At 39.6% G+C, this 21482-nt stretch overlaps 1 protein-coding gene across 1 annotated transcript in view; it reads right to left on the reverse strand.

Moving 5' to 3' along the window:
- Positions 1–1120: 1120 nt before the first annotated feature.
- The window catches only part of hcn4 (hyperpolarization activated cyclic nucleotide-gated potassium channel 4), a gene marked incomplete at both ends in the record, with an annotated part of 79134 nt that continues 58772 nt past the window's right edge, over positions 1121–21482 (reverse strand). The window contains 4 exons of the mRNA XM_079239956.1: positions 1121–3414; positions 5038–5202; positions 15414–15654; positions 16016–16162. Of these exons, the coding sequence (XP_079096082.1) occupies positions 1121–3414; positions 5038–5202; positions 15414–15654; positions 16016–16162 (2847 nt within the window). The remainder of the gene's footprint in view (positions 3415–5037; positions 5203–15413; positions 15655–16015; positions 16163–21482) is intronic.

The following is a 21482-nucleotide window of genomic DNA, read 5'->3' on the forward strand; positions in this document are numbered from 1 at the left end:
AGCATTTATATGGAAACCTGAAGGGAGAAAAATAAGTTATATTTTCAAGTTTCCATTGTAATTTTTAATTCCTCGCTGGGTTTTGATAATTTGTGACTTTGAATGATCTGAGCGCTACATAATGCATCACACAAGCTGTGGTTTATGGAAGTACTTGGTTTTGTGTAAAAAAGCAAATCAATCTGGCAACATTTGCCTTGCATCCAATTTCTCCACTTATGCACCCTTATTTGAACACTCACACATTAACAGTTTCACACAGTCAGGAAGAAAAACAAAACATACTACATACATTTGCGGCATGAGCTTGGAAGACAAAGTGAGCTTGTTAGGATATGGTTGAGGATGCCGCAGAAAGCCAGTCCATCAATTGCTCTTATTTCTAAATTTTGAGAAGAAAGGTAGCTCATCAAACCTCTCTTTCCTTGCTTCAAAAAAGAGGATTTATACAATTAAGTTTTATAAAATAAGGATCAATGGGCCACAGAGAGGTGAATTGCTATTCAACAGGAAAAGTCTTTTTGGTTTCCTAAAATCTCATCTCCATCTCTCAAGGTTTTCAAAAGTTTATACAGAGAATAGATAAGTACAATCTAATAGATAAATTTTAAGGATCAACAATATGTGACCCAAAATGGGATGGTACAAGAGTCAGCCTTTATCGAAGCATGTTGTTGAAGCTAAAAATTTAAATAATTATTCTTAAACACATACAGACAAAAAAGAGGATATTTTATACATGCAGGGATTAGTGCATAGGTTCCTGCAGAAATAGAGTATTATTCTGTCCATTGATTAACTTCCCAAAAGTCACAAGATAAATTTGGCATAGTCAAAGACATCACTCTCACACCCTCCTAGTCCCTTGATTAACTTATCATTTAAATATATCTCTATCTATGTACAATATGTATGAAAAGAAAAAGAAATAGCATAAACAAGTAATTTTCTAGAGCTCTGAGTTATCTGGTAATGTGTTTTTATTTATAATCACAGTAAATTTAAAATCTTGATAAAATGAGGTGCAACACAGTGAAGTCTGAGGACAAAAAAGAATGTCACATATGGAGTTAGTTTGTGTTTTTCATTTCAGGGGAACACAGGAGGGTGTGATCCGTCCTCACAAATTTGAGGGAAGTTTTGAACGTACAGTTTGAGGTTCTACATCTGATGAGTGGGCAGCAGAGCCCCTCCGTGAAGGGAAGGCTGGTGAGGAGCCCATGGATTGAGTTTGATGAGGGTGCCCTGGAGACATCTGCACTGGAGGAGTCGCGTGCCCTGTTATTGAGCTACAGGGCTTGGGCACAAGAGTTGGTGAGGAAAATGGTGATGGGTAATATTCCACAGAGGAATGAGGAGTTTGGTGGCCTAAGGCCTGGGCAACTTCCTGGGGCAGAGATGGGTGTGAACTGGATAAAAGCTTTAGGTCCTCTGAAAAGCGTCCCAGAGGAGAATCCCTTCCTGTTGTGTGTGGCTGGCTGGGAAGCTGCGAAAGTAAAGGAGACTGAGGCATGAGCAAGGAACTGTGGGATCCTGTGGCACTTGAAGGGTCGCTGTAGTGAAAAGTCCTGCCAGTCACTGGACTTTGAACAGTGGGACTGGGTGCAACAGGGGTAAGGCAGGGGGAGGCATTTGCTGAACCATACTGAGCCAAGGAAGCCAATGCAGACCTTTCCACTGAGATCTGGTGAGGTAAGCAGCCAGACTGAAGGCCTGCCAGGCTAAAATGCCCAAGGGAAGATGGGGAACTCTCAGCAAGCTGTTGACTGTGCTGTCCTCTACTACAGGATGGGGAACCATGTGGGGGGGAATGGAAGATATTTATGCCACTGGTAGTCCTGCCTCCTCCAGCAAACTGCTGCAGAGGAGCCAACTGAGGAGGCTTTGAAGGTGGTTGACTATGAGCAATCTGACTAGGCATAGAACTAGATGAACCGGTAGATAATGGACTTTGACAATGAGAGGAACTAATAAATCCAGCTGCAATTCCTTCAGAAGCACCACCAACACAGGTTGCAGATCCTGCTAATTGGCTTCCAACTGCACCTCCTACACTTTTGCTCATACATCCTCCAATAAATCCTCCTCCTCCTGGCTCACTTGAGGCTCCTCCTATATGGCTAGTTGCTAATCCACTGGAAACCCTTCCCAATGATCCTCCAGCACTCCCTACAGCAGACTCTCCTAAAACACCTCCAAATGTTCCCCCACGGGTCCCCACAGAAACTACTCTCAATGGGCCATCATTGGTTCTCCCTAGTGATCCTCCAGTGGTTGTTACCACCAATGGTTCTCCAGAGGTCCCACCTACTGATCCACGGGAAGCTCTTCCAATTGATCCCCTGGAAGTACCTCCGATTGATCTCCTGTTTTTATCTTGTATTGACGCACAGCTGAGACCCACCATTGATCCACCTGATGCCCCACCTGTGAGCCTGCCACAAGAAGCAGCTACTGATCCTTCTGATAGTCCACCAACAGTTTCCCCTGAGATTGCACATACTGATCCATCAATGGCTCCTTTTAAGCCATAAGTCCCTGCAGAAGTCATTTCTGCCACCCCAGTTGTAAAGTCCTCCCCAGCCCAAGCAGAATCCCCTCCAGTGGCTCCTTCAACAAAACCTCCAACTGCTCCACCTGATGACCACCCTGTAGCACCACCACTGGCACCAGCTGCCCCTCCACTTAGTCCTGACCCGGTGCTTCCACCTATAGATCCTTGGTGGAAGAGGTTTGAAAGAGGTGGAGTGCTGGATCGAAAGGTCTGCTGATGTTGTGGCTGTGGGTGTAGCTGGGCTGTACTGGATGAGGGTGAGCCCGATGATGAATAAGGACCAAAGGGGAAGACACAGGTCCCTCCTTCACTGGATCCAGATCCAGTCCCAGTAGGTCCATGTTGGCCTCCGCTACCTGAGGCATGTTGGGAGGAGCTACCTGTCGCAGAACCCGATGTCATGTGCTGGGCTCGAAAAGAGGCCAGCAATGACATGTCTGTCCCAGTACACAGCTTAGAGGGTGTGCTTGAGGGAGAGTCCCCAGCAGAACCAGGTGTTGCTGAGGAAGGAACAAATGAGTGAAACTTCCTTAGTCTGCTGGGTGGGTCCTTGAGGGAACCCAGAACAGAAACTGGAGGTCTAAAGAGCGTTGGCGGTAAGTGGGGATGGTGTGTCAGGGCAATGGCAACTGAAGTTGTAGCAGCTGCTGCTTGAAGAGGAGCCTGGATTAAGGGGGCCCAGATGACAGGAGTAGGCGAGGGAGGCGTCTGGGGTGGGGCATTCTGCATGAGGTGAGCACAGTGAGCCATGTCTCTGTCATGCTGCACAATCTGCTGGATTATCTCATTCTCTTGGTAGTTGAGCACACCAGAGCTGAGGTCATGCTGTACCTTGTGCTGAAGGATTGAGTTTTTCTTTCCTTTAAAAAAGAAACAAAAAAAAAACACAAACACAAAGACATGAAGACACAGAGAGTGACAGGTCAGAGAGGAGTCAAAATTATGGGCTCAATAAAAAAAAAAAAAAAAACTAGAAAGATCTTGCAGCTGCACCAAATACATACTGAAATTATTTGCAATATTCATTAACAGAAGCAAAATCTTTATGGCTTTATATTGTGCCCATACATAAAAAGAATAACAATAAATATAATAAACAGTTTCAAACTGGCCTACATTTATATGTATATCTTTTTCAACAGCTCTTTTCAGTAGCTACACAACACCAGCATTAGCAGTGCTATTATTAGGCAATTTGAAAAACAAACAACAACAAAAAAAACCCAACTAAAACTGGAAACCTTAAAATCTTAATTGGGAAAAGGTAGTAAAAGAGATTTTACAACAGATGGAGCAGAATGGGCAGAAATAAAGTCTATTTTAACATAGAAACAAAGAAACAATAATAGAGAGGTGGAAGAGACAGAAGCTCTGGATGCAGGGCGGGGATCACTCCGGGCAGCAATGTCTGTGCAACGAACCTGTTTATTTCATAATTATGAGAAACAACATCTAGGGCAGGCTAGGTTGGGCCTGGGGCTGGGTCCATGTGTTTAAATGCCACATGTTGTAAAAGTTTTTTTACAACCACATTGATCAGCTGTTTTATCAAAACAATCTGTTCAACTTGCAAAAGCAAAAATGTGGAAGCGGAAACTGTGCGTTTTGTGTGTTTCTGTGTTAACCATGGCCACCTCAAATGCCCAACCAATCACACAGCTCCACAAGAACAAAAAGTTCTGTCAGCCTGATCTGTCGAGAACTGTCTTCAATTTCATGTAAACAAAAAGCTTCAAATTTAGAGGATACTGAAAACTAAATCAGATCCAAATTGATTTCTGCCTTTTCTATCATAAGTATGCTATATTAATGTGAAGCACAATGACAACTTCTAGTGTGTCTTGGCCCCACCTGACCCTTTATCCCCTACACTCCCTGAATCAGACTGTGCAAAGTCCATCGAGGCAGTAATTAGTTTGTGGATCAGTGCTGTGTGAGTCACTTTATTAGAGAAGTGTGTACATGAGTATCAAGCCCAGGAGATAGGTTGTACACTGGAGACCATCCCACTGGAACATTACTATCAGCCCACCACATCTTTTCAAAGCAGCCATTTTCTACAAAGAGACCCCCTAAAGCAATTTCTCTATCTCTCATTCTAAACATAGCTGAGGATAAAACAGAGCATGCAGCGATGGCTGAGTGATGATACAGGCATTCCTTTCATTGTGAATTTTTCATTTGCCTAGACTGAACCTGGAAACAGTGATGGATGCGGAATGAATACCAATTTTATGCGTAAAAGAAGTTTCATAGGGATTTCAAAACCAGAGCCCTATCTGCATGTTTCTATGCAGATGACTATGAAAGTAATTTCAGTCATTGGGTATCTGTTGGTGTTGGTGTTTAAGATTTTTACTTCAATATAATAGCATGCAGCCTTTAAGGTGGCATGTGTGACACTGTCAATGTAACTTAGGCTCAATAATTTGAAATGTTTTACTTCGGTTTGCTTTTTGATCTTAAAAAAATATTTTCCTCACCAATACGGTCCAGCCTGTCCAAAGCAACAGTTTCAAAAGCTCTTCTCATCATGGGATACTCCTCCAGCACCTCGTTGAAGTTGTCAACAGACAGAGAGTAGAGACGGCAGTACGTGTCGGCTCGGACACTGGCCGTCCTCCTGCCACGAGTCAGCAAACAAATCTCTGCAACAAAAAAAATAGTTACAAAATCTCTGAAATTTACAAGCATAACCAGGTTTGAACTGTTTGAACAAAAACAATGAAGGTCATTTTACATTTTACACAATTTCACAAGTCAAGCTCCAACCTGTGCTCAAAATGAAACACCTTACAAACAAAGAGCAAATGACAAAGTAAAGATTTGTAGAAAGATTTGTAAATCAAAATTCCATCGTCAACAACTTTACTATTTGCAAATTGACAAGTAAAGCATAAGTTTTTACATTTTCTGCACCATATCATTCATTCATTTATTCATTCATTCATTCATTTTTGCTCAGTCCAATTAAGGGTTGTGTGTTTTTCAACCAAGACCTTTCTGTTTCTTCTCACAATGAACTGCTCTGCAACATATTTTAAACACAAACAGAAGACAGCACATTGGCCTGAGGAATGTATAGACGTACCTATCAGCTCCCTGTGTCTACTTTCCACTGTGTCCATATCTCTGCTACACACATACATGCTTACTCAGCCAATTTGCAGTAGCCCCATGAAATCTGTCCATGCACAACTCTCTTGTGGGATCATGTGGAGATGTGCTGAGGTGTGGGCTTGTATTTGTGCTCTGTTATGTGGCTGACCACAGCCTGTCCTCCTACCCCACCTCAAGAATCTAAATGCAGATTTTTTTTTTTTAATCTGTTTTAAATAACTCTTAATCTAATTTAAGTAGACTCTGTATTGGCACAAATCAAGATCTTTATTTTGAAGGACAATATAAAAGCTTTGTGAGTGCTTTTTTATATGGGTGACACTATGTCTGGGTGCACAGTTGAAATTGAAACATGTTATCAAAAGCTGGTTAGGAGCTCATAACTAAATAAATTATATCACATTAGTTTGTTCGACTACTGAAAACAGGGTAATTGTATTCATATATTACATACAAACACTGTAAATTAAGTACAACCATATTGTGCTGTTCATTAGCCATAGGATGACCTCTATTGTGCTCCAAGGACATCCCTATTTTGTTGATTAAACTACAGTACCAGACAAATGTTTTTCATTCACAAAGTGATTTAAATAAAACGTGTGAGGCCAAACATTTCACTGGTACTGCATATGATATGAAATACATGTTGATAGTTGATAGTTGGAAATCTTATGTTCAAGTTTTGAAAATTTATTCTATTTAATAATTTCATGTTAGTTAAATTTTACAGTGCACATTTATAGTATTGACAATTGCAGTTAATAATTCCTGTGTAACAACAATGCGACTACCCACATGTAATCATGGTAGTAAGCATGACATGTATGATTGACCTTAAAAAGGTACATTATTATTATTATTATTATTATTATTATTATTATTATTATTTTATTGGTGATTTTTTTCCTTTACTAAAATGTTCTTGAGTGGAAAATTTTGAAGTAAAATAGTTTTGCATGGAAGTTTATTGTAGCAATCTTAGTTCTTGTTGTGCCACAAGAGAAAATCAAATTACACTGTGGAAGCATGGAAATATAATTCAGAATGATTCCCACCTGCAGTTTGAACATAAAGTTTGAATTATTCAGATCAAACAGTACCATGTAATTGCTACTAGTGATAATTTCCCTGATAACAAAATAAAGATTACACCTAATTTAATTCTAAAATTAATAACTGAATAAAATCCAAGAATGAGCCACTCTTTTTAATGGTTCTTTGAAAGGAGTAACTCCTTAGGATCCAGATCCATTTATAGGAGCCATGAATTCCATCTCTACTTCTCACATTATGTCCTCCCTTCTTTGCACTTCACCTCCAGAAAGCATGAAATATTTCCAGATTTGAGAATTAATTTCATGCTGAGAATCCCTTTCTGTCCAGTAACATGTATGAGCAGGCAACTGCAGATCACACTTAATTCTCTGAGCTCTCTTGCTTCATGTTCATGTTGTACAAAAAACTGCAAGTCTGCCCCACATGTCGACAGACAGAATGACTGTAGATGGATGATTCAAAAACTGTAAAAAAAAATGCCCACAAGGTCAACATATCTTATAAACAACATTCAATCCACAGCAACAGCACTGGACAGAATCAGGCTGAGCAGGGATTTTTTTCTTTCTTCTTTTTTTTTGTGAGCCTATAGTAGTAATAGTGGTGTGCAATGGCTTGAAAACTGTGACAGCAACTCTGATAATGGAAAAAATGCATGATTTGGTAGGACAGAAAGTGCAAAATATGTACTATATGAAACACAACCTCATACGCAGTGTGCTAGTATTTGTGTTTGATAGAGAGCATGGGTGAATGGGCAACAGCTCACTTAACCAGAGAGCAGCATGAATGCAAAAGATAGCAAAATTACCATGTGGGGTTGAGTGTGCATACTTGAGTGTGCATGCTCATGTGTGTTTGCATATAGCTTGTGACAGCGTACTGAAATGTGTGTTAGGGGGCAGCCCTGGCTATAGCTGTGCTGGGGGTCTATTTCCCGCAGCACTGCTCCAGTAATCCCCTGTGGAGAGGAGCATCACAGCTCTGTATTAAATCCTCTTGTCCCGTGGCTTTCTGGATGAAGCCAACGCTTCCAGGATGAGATACTGAGCTGCAGTGAGCCCTCTGGCCTCATCTAACAGTCTTTGTAAAAGCCAAGTCAAGTCCAGGCGTTTTGCTGTGCCATTTTAAACTCGAAGTAAAAAAATGAAAAATAATTGGTATTATACGGGTCTGGTAAACAATAAAAGGTTAGTCTTAGAGCTCAGTGTAGATGCAATATACTGTACACAGGTGACAGCCTTGAAGATGAACTCTGTCCAATATGTCAATATGTCACTTTGATTTGAGGTGATATTTTTCACTCCCTAATTGAAATGCGGCTCTCCTGACATATCATGCCAGCTCTGCTTTCAGAAAAAAGCAGAGTCGGTAGCAGTGTCAAGCAGCAGTGTCCATCCATCCATCCATCCATTAGGGGTCGAAGGAAAAATTTGATTCACATAAAAATCAGGATTTTTTTGTTTTACAATTTTTAATACGTCTTTTGGTCAAAAATGTATTTAAAAAATTTTTTTTTTTATATGTTCAGATGCCAGATGAAGAAGAAGTTACTTTTTTTCTCCAGCAAAGGGCAAAATGTTTCTCTTTAACGATACAGTAACATGACATTATATCCATCTTTTGATAACACTTAAACAAAAGACTGACAATGGCAGAAAACCTGCAGAAATGCGCAGATATAAATCCTTCGCATCTCATTTTAGGTCAAAAGTGTGGACACATTTTGGATTTTTTGCTTTGAACGGAAAAGCAGAGCTTAACAGGTCGAAAGGTATTTATAAACTCTGTACTACACAAGTTGTGTACTGCACTAATATGACTAACGTTGCTGCCCACCTAGGAAGACACCATCCTGAGGTAAATGCAGAACTAAAAGCTAAACGTATCCCAACAGCGAACCAACAACAAGAAGTCTTTTTAGATGAATAATAGGCATCTTGTTTTCTGTCTAGACCCAAGTTTGAAAGTAAAAAGAGTAAAAAGTGGAAAAAGTGTGTGCAAATATTTGCCATGTTAAACATCATAGTTATTTTAACAAAAAAAAGCTGCTCTTATTTTGAAAATCTGGCACGCCTCATAAATGTCTGTTTTATTATGTTACTACTTGCAACTGATACTTTACTGTCATAGACACAATACTGAATAAAGTTGGGTTCCACAAAAGCGTTTTCTATTCAGTATAAGGCAGAAAATAACATTTGCTGCTGAGTGACGTATACATCTGCACTGTACTTCTCAGCTCAAGAGTGTTTTTGTGTATAGCACAAGTTACATTCAATTTATTTATGAATGCTCCACTTCCACTGCTTACTCACATCTCCTGTGACTCATCGCAATACCCTCCAAATCCTGCATGAAATTACAGAACAGGCTTAGTCGCTCAGCCTGAATTCTATAAGGGGGTGTGTTTTCTCCTCAAACTGACAGCTGCTTGCAGTCCCCCCATCTCTGTGAGTTTTACTAATGATGAGGTGACTAACAATTACCCCAAAACTGTAAGCTTTGTCAGCTCAGCTATATCATCATAAGTAAGAATGACTGAGAATATAAATGTGTTGTTAAACAGAATATTTTTCACTGATAAATGCAAAACCAACAAGGAGAACTTCATCTAAAAGACATGTGAGTATTTTCTCTGTTGCCCTTTCTCCTTTTTCTTTTTTTTTTTTTTTTTTTTTACTTTAATCAGTTTCACCAGTTTTACTTGTAATCAAAAGTAAGTTTAGTGAGACATTACTTTGACATGATGTTTTTACCATCAACCATAATGCATTTCATTTTCACACTTAGGGGACAATGCATTCATTAAAATTGAATGACACCAATTAAAATTGGATGTTGCTTTGGGAAAGGAGGACTAAGACATCATGTGCTGTGACCTTGGTAAGATCACACATGACTGGTTTCCTGCTGGATGCTGCAATCCACGTGTTCTGGGCTCTTACTGGAAAGATGTTTCCCTTGAGTCCCTGCACCAGCTCTCAAAGAGGAGAGTAAATGCAGATGTGTGGATGTGAGTGTAGCTTTTGATAGAAAGAAAGAAAAAAAGAAAGAAAGAAAGAAAGAAAGAAAGAAAGAAAGAAAGAAAGAAAGAAAGAAAGAAAGAAAGAAAGAAAGAAAGAAAGAAAGAAAGAAAGAAAGAAAACTTGACACATTTTGTGTGCATATCTTTATATAAGTCTCTTAAAAACCTGCTTCTGTTCTCTTTTTAGTTTCATACATTAATTTTGACTGGAAAAATAAATGTCATTTTGTAATGCGAGTGGGAAGATCTGTTAAATGTGCATGTAGTGTTGCAGGATTTGCTGTCATTATCCGGTGACAGCACCACATCAGCTTCACATACTCGACAAATCTGTTCAAACCCATGTTGTCATGGCTTTTCAGCATCATTTCGAATGGCTTCTATGACGTCGTGAATGTTTGCTGCTCTTAGTACTAAAGTGCTCCAAAAATATGCTTTGTTGCAGAAAGTCCATGAAAGTCATCGCTCCTTGGTCTTTGTGGGCGTTCAAGTAGTTCTTCAGATAATTTAGCTGTGTTTAAGCTCTGCATGCTGCTGCACTGTTTTTAACGCTTTTTTCCACAGAGATGCACACCAGAGGGTGCAGCACTTCTCTGAGGAATGGAGAGCCACTTTTCCTCGGTCAAGGTAGGGTTGAACAGTGGCAGGTATCCAAATTCAGAGGAGAAAAACACCATGATATTTCACTGAGGATTTGACACACTGTGTGGTGTCACTCTCTCCAGTGTTCATCTCCTCACCGGCACAAATCTTAAACATGAATCCATTGGAAGAAATTTTCTTTTTTTTTCCTGACAGCCACTGTAAAAAGCTGGTATGTCTTCATTCATCCAGAAGTGCTGGTCCTTCATTTGTCTTCTAAAAAAATGTTTTAAGTGCATTTTCTGTCCTCTGAGACCTAGAACATCTCCCTTTAAGATTTTTTACATGTAAATACAGATGTTTTTATGTAGCCATTTCTGTAAATATGCACATTGCTTTTCTCTCTCAGTAAACAAAGTGTGATTCTTATACTTGTGTAACACCTGAGCTTTGTTTCAATGGAACTTGCACTGTGTCTTTTGCAAAGACATTTTAAAATGCTTTGCGATGTAAGGACTAGCCAGGGTTTGCTGGCTGATATTAAAAGCTCCTCTGCTGCTTTGAATAACAATGTCACTTCTGAGACCATTTTTTTTTTAACTATCATAATCTGACTATGCAGCATTCTGCTTGGAATATGAGACATATTTACATGTATTTCAAGCAAAAAAATGGCTGCAAATTCATTTACAGAGACAAACCAGTCTTGCTGAGTCGATTGCTGTTTCAATGTTTGTTAAAATTTGTAAATCAAAGAGCATCTCTACAAAATGAGTTATGTGTTTCAGACTGATTTCTTATTTACAAGTGTGGCATTTCTGGATATATTATAATGCAGTTACCAATCTCAGTGAAGTGGCTGGGATGCAACCTGATCTTTGATGATTGGCGTGGAAAACTCCGTGTGGTTTCATGATTTCATGGCCTAGCATTTCGTATGTCCAGTGAAGTTACCAAATATGGTCAATTGCCTAAAGTGTTACAGATTCACATGTCTGTCATCTAGTGGTGGAAAATGATAACAGTTTGAAATTCTTCAAAAATATGGCTTGTTTTCTTGTTGCAAGTAAGGTTTGAAACAGTCCTACAAAGCAGCACAAAATATGCAGATTTTTAATTTCTTTTTCAGTTTTGTAAAGATGAATATGACTCAAATGATGTGCAATTTCATAATTTTGCAAGAAAGACAACGCATCAAACTTAAAAGGACCCATGACTTAAATTAGCCACGAAGGCAGCAGCAGACAGAATACTCCAAAGAAATCAAATATATATTTTGCCTCATTTGTAGAACAGCATATATTTAGTTATGATTTACAGCAATGTAAGTTTTTCTGTAAAAGCATCGTTCATAACTGCCTTTCTACAACCTTTGCAGCTATCAAGAAAAATGTGCCATGCATGCTTTCATTGTACTGCATACTAAAGAGCCTGCACATTAGTCTGACTGAATGTCAATGTGTGCTTCTGTTTGTGTGCTCATATGTGTGTGGAGGGATGTACCTGCCTTCTTCCATACTAGGATGTGAGCTTGAATATGAACTAATGAATATGAGCAGGGCTGCTTGGACCGTGATGAAGTGTTTGTGTCCTGCAGCCTAGTTTGGCAAAGCTCACCTGGACATTGAATCCTGTTGTCAGCTCCCATCTCCTTTCCCGAAAGTGCCCCCCAGCCCGCAGAGCAGACACTCTCTAACCTTTGAAACAACCGCAGTGGGCTGCTGATTCTCCATGACATGTCATGTTCGTTCCCTCGCAGCATTAGCAGGGCTGTATTACACACCTTCTGTTTAGCTGCATGTGCAGACAGTGAGGAAGAATCAAATGTACTTTGTCATCAAGGCTGATGTCAAGGCTCTATCATGTGTCATTGTTGCACTCTCATTTTTTGAGCTGAAATTGTGTGATTTAATGTTGCTAAATTAAGTAGTGAGTATATGGATGCTGCATACTTGTTGTCAGTCATGTAGCATCATTTCATATTCCCACATACGTGCATTGGATCCAAACAGTCTCTTGCAGTGTATTGTTTTCTATGACATCATGCATTTACAAGGCCTCTTCATACACCCCGTTCCGTCACTCAGTCAGCTGACTTTTCCCTGAGACAAGAGGTGTAGCTGAGTTAACAACCGGGAGGATAAATGGATCCTGACTCATAAAGCCTGGCTGGCCTAGCTCGCCATTTGGTAACTCTATGACTTGACTTATTTGCGTACACTGAGAGGGAGGGAAAGAGAAAGAGATTTCACAAGATTACTGATTGAATGTTACAGAGTCAGCAAAGCCAAGAAGATGACACAGTTGACTGCCACCAGTGCCTTTAACTCTAGCCCGCTCCTCAAACCTTTCCCTCCATCTGACACTCTTTCTGGTTTGACCCCACTAACACAGTTACTACAAGCCACTCACTTCAAACCAAAATGAGCTATCTTAGAGGTTCAATCAAACACAGCATTTGATAAGCACCTCTGACTGGCATGCAGGGCCACCGCAAGGTCACTGAGCTCTGCTTCAACCTATACAGAACTGCAGTCTAAACTGGCAACACATCAATTACTGCAAGCAACAAAGGATGAACACAATAACCTCCTCAGTCTGGGCACAGAGAGGGTAGAGGAGATGCTGTTCAGATAAGTGTTTCAATACTGAACCATGAGGAGAGAAAGAGGCAAGTGGAGGGCAAGGGTGGAGTGTGCATGTTTTCTTTCGGAGCCCAGAGCAGCCTCCAGAGAGCAGCCTTGGCAGTGATCCATGTGTCCCTTGGCGTGAGTACCGCAGTCACATTACATTTCTCCTCTCCACTGGATCGCTGTGTGCCCAGTCGACGCTCCCATCCAGGACATGTCGTGTCCACTTTAGACTTTAGGCTCTCTGGCTCGAGCTAATCCAACAGCTAACAAACTGGAGCAGACTGCAGAGTATATAATAGTGTAAATAATTTAGGTTGTCTTTGAATGAATGAGCGGAATGGTACATGAGTTTGTTGAGATGTTGATGAGAAGATACACGTGCAATCTGCTGTTCGGTAAACTGGAGTCGACAAAAGAAAAAGCTCTTTGATGAGCGGAAGGTTTCTGCTCCAAATCCACAAGCTCACCAACCACAAAATACTTTAATCAACGCAGAGCAGATTTTCCTATCTCAATATAATCACAGAGAAAAGAAAAATATTCACTGCTTATAACTTCCTGCTCACTGACACTGACACCCACATGTGCCACGCACTCTCTTTGCTGATCCTGCACCAATTAATTTCATGAATGACTAACTCATATTTGGTAACAAATTCCCAGTGGCTACAGGCTTTCCACAAACCTTCCAAACCATGCGCACACACACACACACACACACACACACACACACACACACACACACACACACTCATATCCCTCAGAGAAGTAGCAGTGCAAGAAAAAAATCACCAGATAATGGCGTCAAAAGTCTTGTGCTTACATCGAATAAACGGGAAAATAATTACATATCCAAAGCTTAAGATTGAAGTGAGTTTTCCAGAAGCAGAACCCTTGTGTAGTGGGTTACCCTGCTACTTGCTCGTGCTTACTCAAGGACAAAACAGCCAAATACAGATGCGTTCAGTTGAATGCTTTTTGATAACATTGCCCTTTGCAGTGCATTCTGTTCAGTTTATTCAGTATTTAGTGTGTACAAGCTCAGCCCACATCTGCTTTCACGCAAATTGTTACTATTAATTGGATAAATGTGCAAAAGACAAGCCTGTAAGAGCACTGACTTTTTTTTAGTGTTCAGAATATATGGAATGGAGAGCTGAGGACGGACCAAAGGAGAGAGCATTTGGACATTTGAAATGGCCCTTGAGAGCCATGGCCATGTTGTCAAAAGTGTTGATTAGTTTTGGCATGTTTAGGGATAGATTGCCTGCCATCTTTTCATTATTTCTCTGGAACCCCCCAGAGAGAGGGCATGGAGATGGACTTGGACAGGCAAATCGTAATTAAACTTCCACTGGCAGGTCATGTGCTGTTAAATGCTTAGCCACCACTTCTAATTACTTAACAGTGTAGTCTAAATGATATGCTGTCATTGGGCAAATTAATTGCTATTTGGTGAGGGCAGTATGGCAGTATTGTCTCCAACATGTGTCACAGGCTCAGTGGGACCATGAGGGGGCTATGCATTAGCTGACCCTGATTAAGAACATAGCACAACATAAGTATGTAACAACTCTGTTATCGCACTAGTCCTGAGCAGTCATATAGTGTATAGAAATTTCAAAGCTTTCTGACCTCTTGACATTTGAGTGCAGAATGGCAAGTGCTGTTTTTCGTAATTTGGATTGGCTCTGCATTCACAAGATGATAAATTAAGAGAAAATTCCTTCATGAAGCTGGATTTTGAGTGAGGTGTCAAGCAGTGCACAACATTCCACTTCAAGCTAAAACAAGAGTTAACATCTCAGTAAAAAAAAAGCTCTTTTAAATGCAGCCACTCACAAATCAAGATTTAAACCCACATACTTGATAGCAAAGTGGGCAGAATAGCCCCTCATGCACATTTTTTTGTGCCCGTAACACTGAAAAGAAGGTGTGTAGATCTGACCAATAATAGTGTATTAGAGTAAGGTATATAAAAGTGCAACCAGTAGAAATCCACATCCATTTGGTCCACTTTGCTCTTGCTGAACAATACACTTTCAGACATGCTTGGCAAATCAGTAATCTTCACATAAATTTTAGCTTTGCCGCACCATCTTATAGGTTTGGGGATGTTGCTGCTTTTATATGAAAACTGCTTTGGAACCATTCCTAAATAAGGCTGTATTGTTCTGCTTGCTGCTTTTAACGGCTTTGTCGTGTGACTAAGACAGCTTGTTCCTCTACTGTACTTTCACTTCCTCCAGCCTGAAACCGGTGTTTCTACAATTCATTCTCGCTTGTTGAGGCAAGGAGGAACAAGTTTGAATGCTTAGTTTTTAAGCATGGAACGAGAAAAGCAGCTGAAAATGCCTTTAGGCTTGGCAGTATGAGGTGTTTTAGCATTTGTGACCTTTAAGCTTGTGTTTCTGGTGCCAGCACCAGCTCAACTTACCCCCAAAGTAGGATCCATCTGAAAGCTTGGTCTCTTTATTGCCTTTGGTTAGTACGCTGACAACCCCATGTTGTATGAAGTACATTTTCTTGCCAATCGTGCCTTCCCTTATGATGTAATCCCCAGGTTGAAACACCTCAAACTTCAACTTTGTGAGCATCGAAGTGACAAAGTTCGGGTCGGCATTTGCAAACAGAGGCATCGAAGCCACCAGCTTTCGACAGTTAAAGTTGATGATTTCCTGTTTGAAAAGAAAGCAAATGATAAAAAAACAACACTGAGTGAAAACAGCAGAAAAGAGCTGGAGGTTTAAAAGATGCATTGTGCTGTCACAATTTCAAACGACGAAGACATTACTGCAGGAAAAATGTCAGCTGTGCAGACATTTGAACTATTTTGGAGCTTCTATCTGTTTTATTCCTGTTTTGATTTGGACACAAGAGCAAAGCAAAAAAAAAAAAAAAAAATCTCACTTTGCATTTGTGAAAGGGTAAGATGTCAGGAAATGGGAAACTTAACTGAGGGTAATGCCATGCTTTGCAAACAATTCTGAATGTATCACAGTCAAGTGCAGCAGTGATGTAAAACAAGGCTCATCCCACCTCTCGCAGCGGCTCGTTCAGCTCTCCCAGGATACTTTCCTCGTCGAACATCTTGCCCTGATAACGATGCTCATAGTAGTCGTGGATTCTCTGCCTCATATCTGCAGGCAGCTTGTGGAAGGACATGTACTGCTCCACCTGTTTGTACTGCAGAGACAAACACACAACAGTCAGATACAGAAACTTCTACTCCATGATGGCTGTGGAAGGTTAGTCCTAACAAAAGAGCAGTTTTATTGTTTCTGATCAGGTTTCAGTTTCTTTTTCAAATGTAAAAGTCTCCCAAAACAGGCAAGCAAATGTACTGTGCCTGAGAGGAGGGAGATAAAAGCCTATCATGCAATGTTATGTCAGGCTCACCAAAATATATTAATATATATCAATAACACCATTGTGACAATTCCGGTTACAGTTTTGACATGTGCAAAAACTTATCAAAAATCTGTTTACATGAAATTTCAACACAAAAGTCAAGCACGTCAGGTTACAGTTGCTTACCAAAGTCACGTACAAATACAAATATAAACTCATGAAAACATTTCTCTTTAATAGTGAAGCCTGAGTTCTTCAGTCTTTGTGTTTTGTTACAGAACTAATGAAGTATCTGTCAAATGTTTTTTCATTGATTCTGCAGCATTAGAAGCAGCAATGCAGATCAAAGCACACTGGGGGCATCTTGAGAATAATTACAGGTAGAACCCTTGAGCCACTGTGAAAAAAAAATCAATAAAAACTAAATAAATAAAAAAAGGAAAATGCATTAACCATTCATGGAGCCACGCTGGAGGTGCTCTTTGATCACAATTTCTCCACTGCCAGCAGCATTACCACTGAATGGTGCGGTTGACCTTAGATGTCTCTCTCCGTCTTGTCTGACACTACTACCCTAGTCACCACTGCTGATCTTGGAGGAAATCATCAAAAGGCCAGGCTTGCTATGATACAGCACAGTAAATAAAAACAGCTGTCTCATGCAAGTCAGATTGCTCTGTGAAAGTAGAAAATATTTCAAGCTTTGTGAAAATAAGGAAAAACACAGAGAGTCCAAAGACTTTGAATCTTGTAATATTAAACATATAACCATAACTGCATTGTATCTTTACACTGATCCATGGACAAATCACTGAATGAGATACCATCTTATTTTCCCCACCATCTATTTCTCTATCTGTTGTACTTGCCTTCTATTTTTTCCCCTCTTGGACGAATTTAGTTTAGAATTAATGGGTCTGTGTTTGACCAGAGCCTCCTAAGTCATGCACAGACAGATAAAACAATCTGGAGCCCCTCTGTGCACAGTGATGACACAGCCCTCTCAACACCCACCAGTTAGCGAGAAATTGTTGCAAAACCCTGAATGAGCTGTGACAGCAACACCTTCAAGAAATAAAGCAGACAGGTAGCAATATATGTTTAACAATAGGAAACTGTTCACATTCTACCAAATATTTCTTAGAAATGTCATGTAAACAACTAGTTCTATGCGTCGACATTGGATAAAATGACCTGGGAAATTAAATACTTGCACAAGCAGGAACAAGATGTGGAAAGAAGATTTAAGATATCCAGTCTCTGTGTTTCTGGGGGAAGATGAATGAGTTCTGTCATGGGGTAAGGGTTAGAGGCTTTATCCTCACAATCCCCTCAGCAGAACGTTGAGTATTTTCTCATCTGATGATGAAATATAATCCCTCCAAAGGGAAGAACTTTTTACCCCTCTCCTCCATGAGATGAAATGCTTTAGAAAACAAACGTAGCCATAGTTGCAGTCCCTCTGATTGCTGAGAGTTCTGAAGATGGCTTGTCTGCATGTGACAGCAGGATGAAGATGACAGGTGTTACCCACATCCTGAAAGTCATTTAATGTCTTTATCTTTCCTGCATTAGACATTCCACAGCATGGTGCTGTGTTTTAAAGCCCTGGATTACCATCCCCTGCAGAATGTCTCCCTATCTTTTTTCTACATTTACAAAATGCAAAATGCTTCTATTTATCCACTGCTTTGCAGCAAAATTATGGTTGATTCTCTTAGCACAAAAGGCTATTACTCAAGTGAACAAATGCAAGATGCTATCCTATTCCCATCCAGATGACTACTATATATGTGGCTAAGCCCAACACTCCATAAAACATTTTATATACACTAACTGCTGCTGAGTCTCAGAGGAAGAGCTAACAGGGGAGTAAGGAGTACCAACCATAGGGGGGTAGTGCTGTGATGGGCTGATAAAACCCCCTGTGACAGGAAATTATCTTATTGCTGCACAGCCACCATCAAGCTGCCACCAGGACGATCCCTGCTCTACTTGGCCAAATCAAATCACAGTCAGCATTAAGTAGGTAATCATTTTACCATCAGATTTCCTCACTGCTTTCAGACAGCAGAGGAGCTCCAGAGGGTAGCCAATGGAAAATAATTCTTTATTCTTTCTTTAATTTGTTATTTTCAAAAGTGAGCAGGTTAAAGGATAGTGAACAGCTTTTGCTGTTAATTTAGCACAAGGGGGGATCAGCTGAGCAGCAAATTTTTTTTTACCGCAACCTCAAAGCAAATGTGTCAACCTACTCTTTTAATCAAACTCTATTATCAAACTTTGATGTGTTTAATGTTGCCGTCATGTTGAATTTTGATACTGATAATGAATATATTTGCCTTCTGAATATCTGAATATCAGTATTTGACTATGGTAATTTATTGCGAAAAAGGAGATAAAAGAAAAAGGGATGCAACATAGGGATAAACATACCCTCTGTCCCCAATTTTTCTGCTGGTGTCACGACTTAATGGTTTTTCTGTGCACTATTTTAGAAAAGTGCTCAAAATAGTTTGCAGTTATTGCTGGAACATAGCCGTACTGTGGTACACAGGTGCAAAAAGCATCCCTGATAACCTGGTTGTAGGTTTTTGGCAAACTCTCAAACCATAGCCATGCCTTTTCATAAAACAGTAAATATAATAATCTACAATAAAAACACTGCAGTAAAGAGGTTGGGTTTATTTTTCTCTCTGCAGATAAACCTTTTGGCTTTTAGCCTTGGCAATAGTGTGATGATGGCATGTTTTACCCAGACCTTACAAAACTGCATCTTTATTCTTTTTTCCCCCTTCAAATCCTTCTTTTTCTTTAGTTTGCTATTTCTCCACATGGCCACTATTAAATGTGCTCCCATTCATACTTTTCTACTCTATCCTTCTGCTTCTTTATCATAAATATTTTTCCCCAGTTCCCTTTCCTCTCAAGCAGATCTCTAAACAAATGCAAATTTTTGACCAAATAAAACATTAATAATTCATTTCCCAATAGAGATATCAGCCACTTAATTATACTTTCTAAATATTTATTTTCCCCCACTGTTTGCTATGTCCCATTCTAATATTCACAGTCAGGAGGTATGGGTCATATAACAACACTGACTGAAGATTTAAATGTTTCCACTTGATATTATAAACATGAAATATCCAAATAAGCAATCATGGTGCAGAGTCAGTTTTACACTGTCTCACAAAAACACTGCCTGGTTGAGATATACAGAGATATGTACATTAGTCCAAATATACAGAATTGTAAGAAGTTTCTTATTCATTTGGAAGATCCTGAATTTAATATTTCCTTGTAAGAATTACTTCTTAAAATAAAAAAAAAGAAAGGAAAAAAAAAGAAAGTGGAACTTGTTCAAAAAATCCTTCACAGTGAGAAGATTTTTTAAAATCAGATTTTTCATGGGGCTGTATGTGGTGTGATGGTTAGCACCATGACAATAACACTTTCAACCTCTTGAGAAAGGATACATTCCTGGTATCATTAAATATATCGTAAATCAGTATATGAGAATAAAGTACATTTTCAAATTCAATTTGTGTAGCTCTGTGATGTCTTGATTTATTTATGTTTTTTTATCAAGTTCATTATAGTATCTGAATCAGTGTCAACAGTTCTTGAATCAGGAGTAAAGGTTGTGTGACAAACAGCGAGGAAAGGGTAATGTAACAGGGTTTATATTAATTCCAACAGTCAGGTCTTAACTAACGAGAGCTGCTATTACTGTATGACGGACTCAGCCTTAAACTCTTGAACTTTTTGACAGCTGTGTCCTTGGGCTGACCATACAGCACAATCTCAAGTTAACCTCCACAAGGCACCAAGTTGCATGAATTCTACATCTTCTTGACACGAAAGATGCTATGAGGTCTTCAAAATGAAACAAAACAGCCATGACCAGGTTAAAGTCTAGCCTGAATACAAAACCACTAAAACTGGATATTTTACTTAATCTCTTAAGTATTCTTTTTTTTTTTTCTTTTTCCATTTCTCTTGGACACTGCTATGAGATAGCTCAATTAAATATGAAAAAAATAGTCACTCACTGATAATTATTTACTGTATTTCTAAAGGTTTGGATTGGAGGACTGAAGTAGAGGAACAAAAGATCTTCAGAGCCTCTAAGCCCCCCAAATAATCAGCTTTGGGCCTCTTATTAACTATTCTCCAAAGAGCCACATTTAATTGCCAAGTGTTAATTAAAGATGTAAAGGGGTGGGCCTGCAGCATCCCACTGTCGTTTACTCCTTAAGCCATTTGGGATTTGCATGTCACAACATGCAGTCTCTTGAGCATCCTTGATTTCATTACGAACCCCTAACAACAAACAGAGCCTCACTCATCCTTCGATGACAAGAATATATATACACATTTATATCTATATATAGATATAGACATATATTATAAATGGAAGAAATGTTTACATGAAACAGAAAATCAGAAAGCTTTGTCACACTTAGTGATACGACAAGGATCACAAGTCACCTAGAAATGAATAGGATTATCTCTTCTGTCCACATCGCCATCTCTGTGTACTGTATAAATTACCGCAGCAGAGAGCCATAGTGACAGATAAGTAGCAGCTTACAGCAAGCTAGAGTGGCTGGCGTGCCCTGTATGCACAGCCACATGTGCAGCCATCTTGTGCCCCCAATCTGGAGAGATGTAATTCGCTTTGTGTGAAAATGCTTCTCAACATGCCTGAGACAAGAGGGAAGGATTCCTAACCCATTACAAGTCATTGTATTGTAAAGCGCAAGCTAATAGAAATATGTGTAAAATACTAATACGAATGTTTAGTTGCATTTTACATGAGTAACATCACACTTCTGTGCAGAAAGTAGCAGGTTGTTGATGTATCAGTGATTTAAACATTGTCTAAGAAACCCTACAGGACACTGAAAGTGACATTCAGACAGTACTGGATTAGCAAATGCAAAGCAAATAGTACATTGCATCAGACAGACTGACTTTTGTGCCAGTGCTCGATTGTAAGTCCTTTGGATTTTCAGTGCTGATCTTTATAAATTTTTCTTTATTGTTTTGTAGTTTCCTTTAAATATGAAAAAAAAAAAAAAAGTTTTCTTGTGGTTGCCTGCTAAAGACATAGTTGATTCCACAGACAACAAGAGATCATTCTTCAAAC

This window comes from Telmatherina bonti (genome assembly GCF_933228915.1).
Source record: "Telmatherina bonti genome assembly, chromosome: 1".
Classification (NCBI taxonomy): domain Eukaryota; kingdom Metazoa; phylum Chordata; class Actinopteri; order Atheriniformes; family Telmatherinidae; genus Telmatherina; species Telmatherina bonti.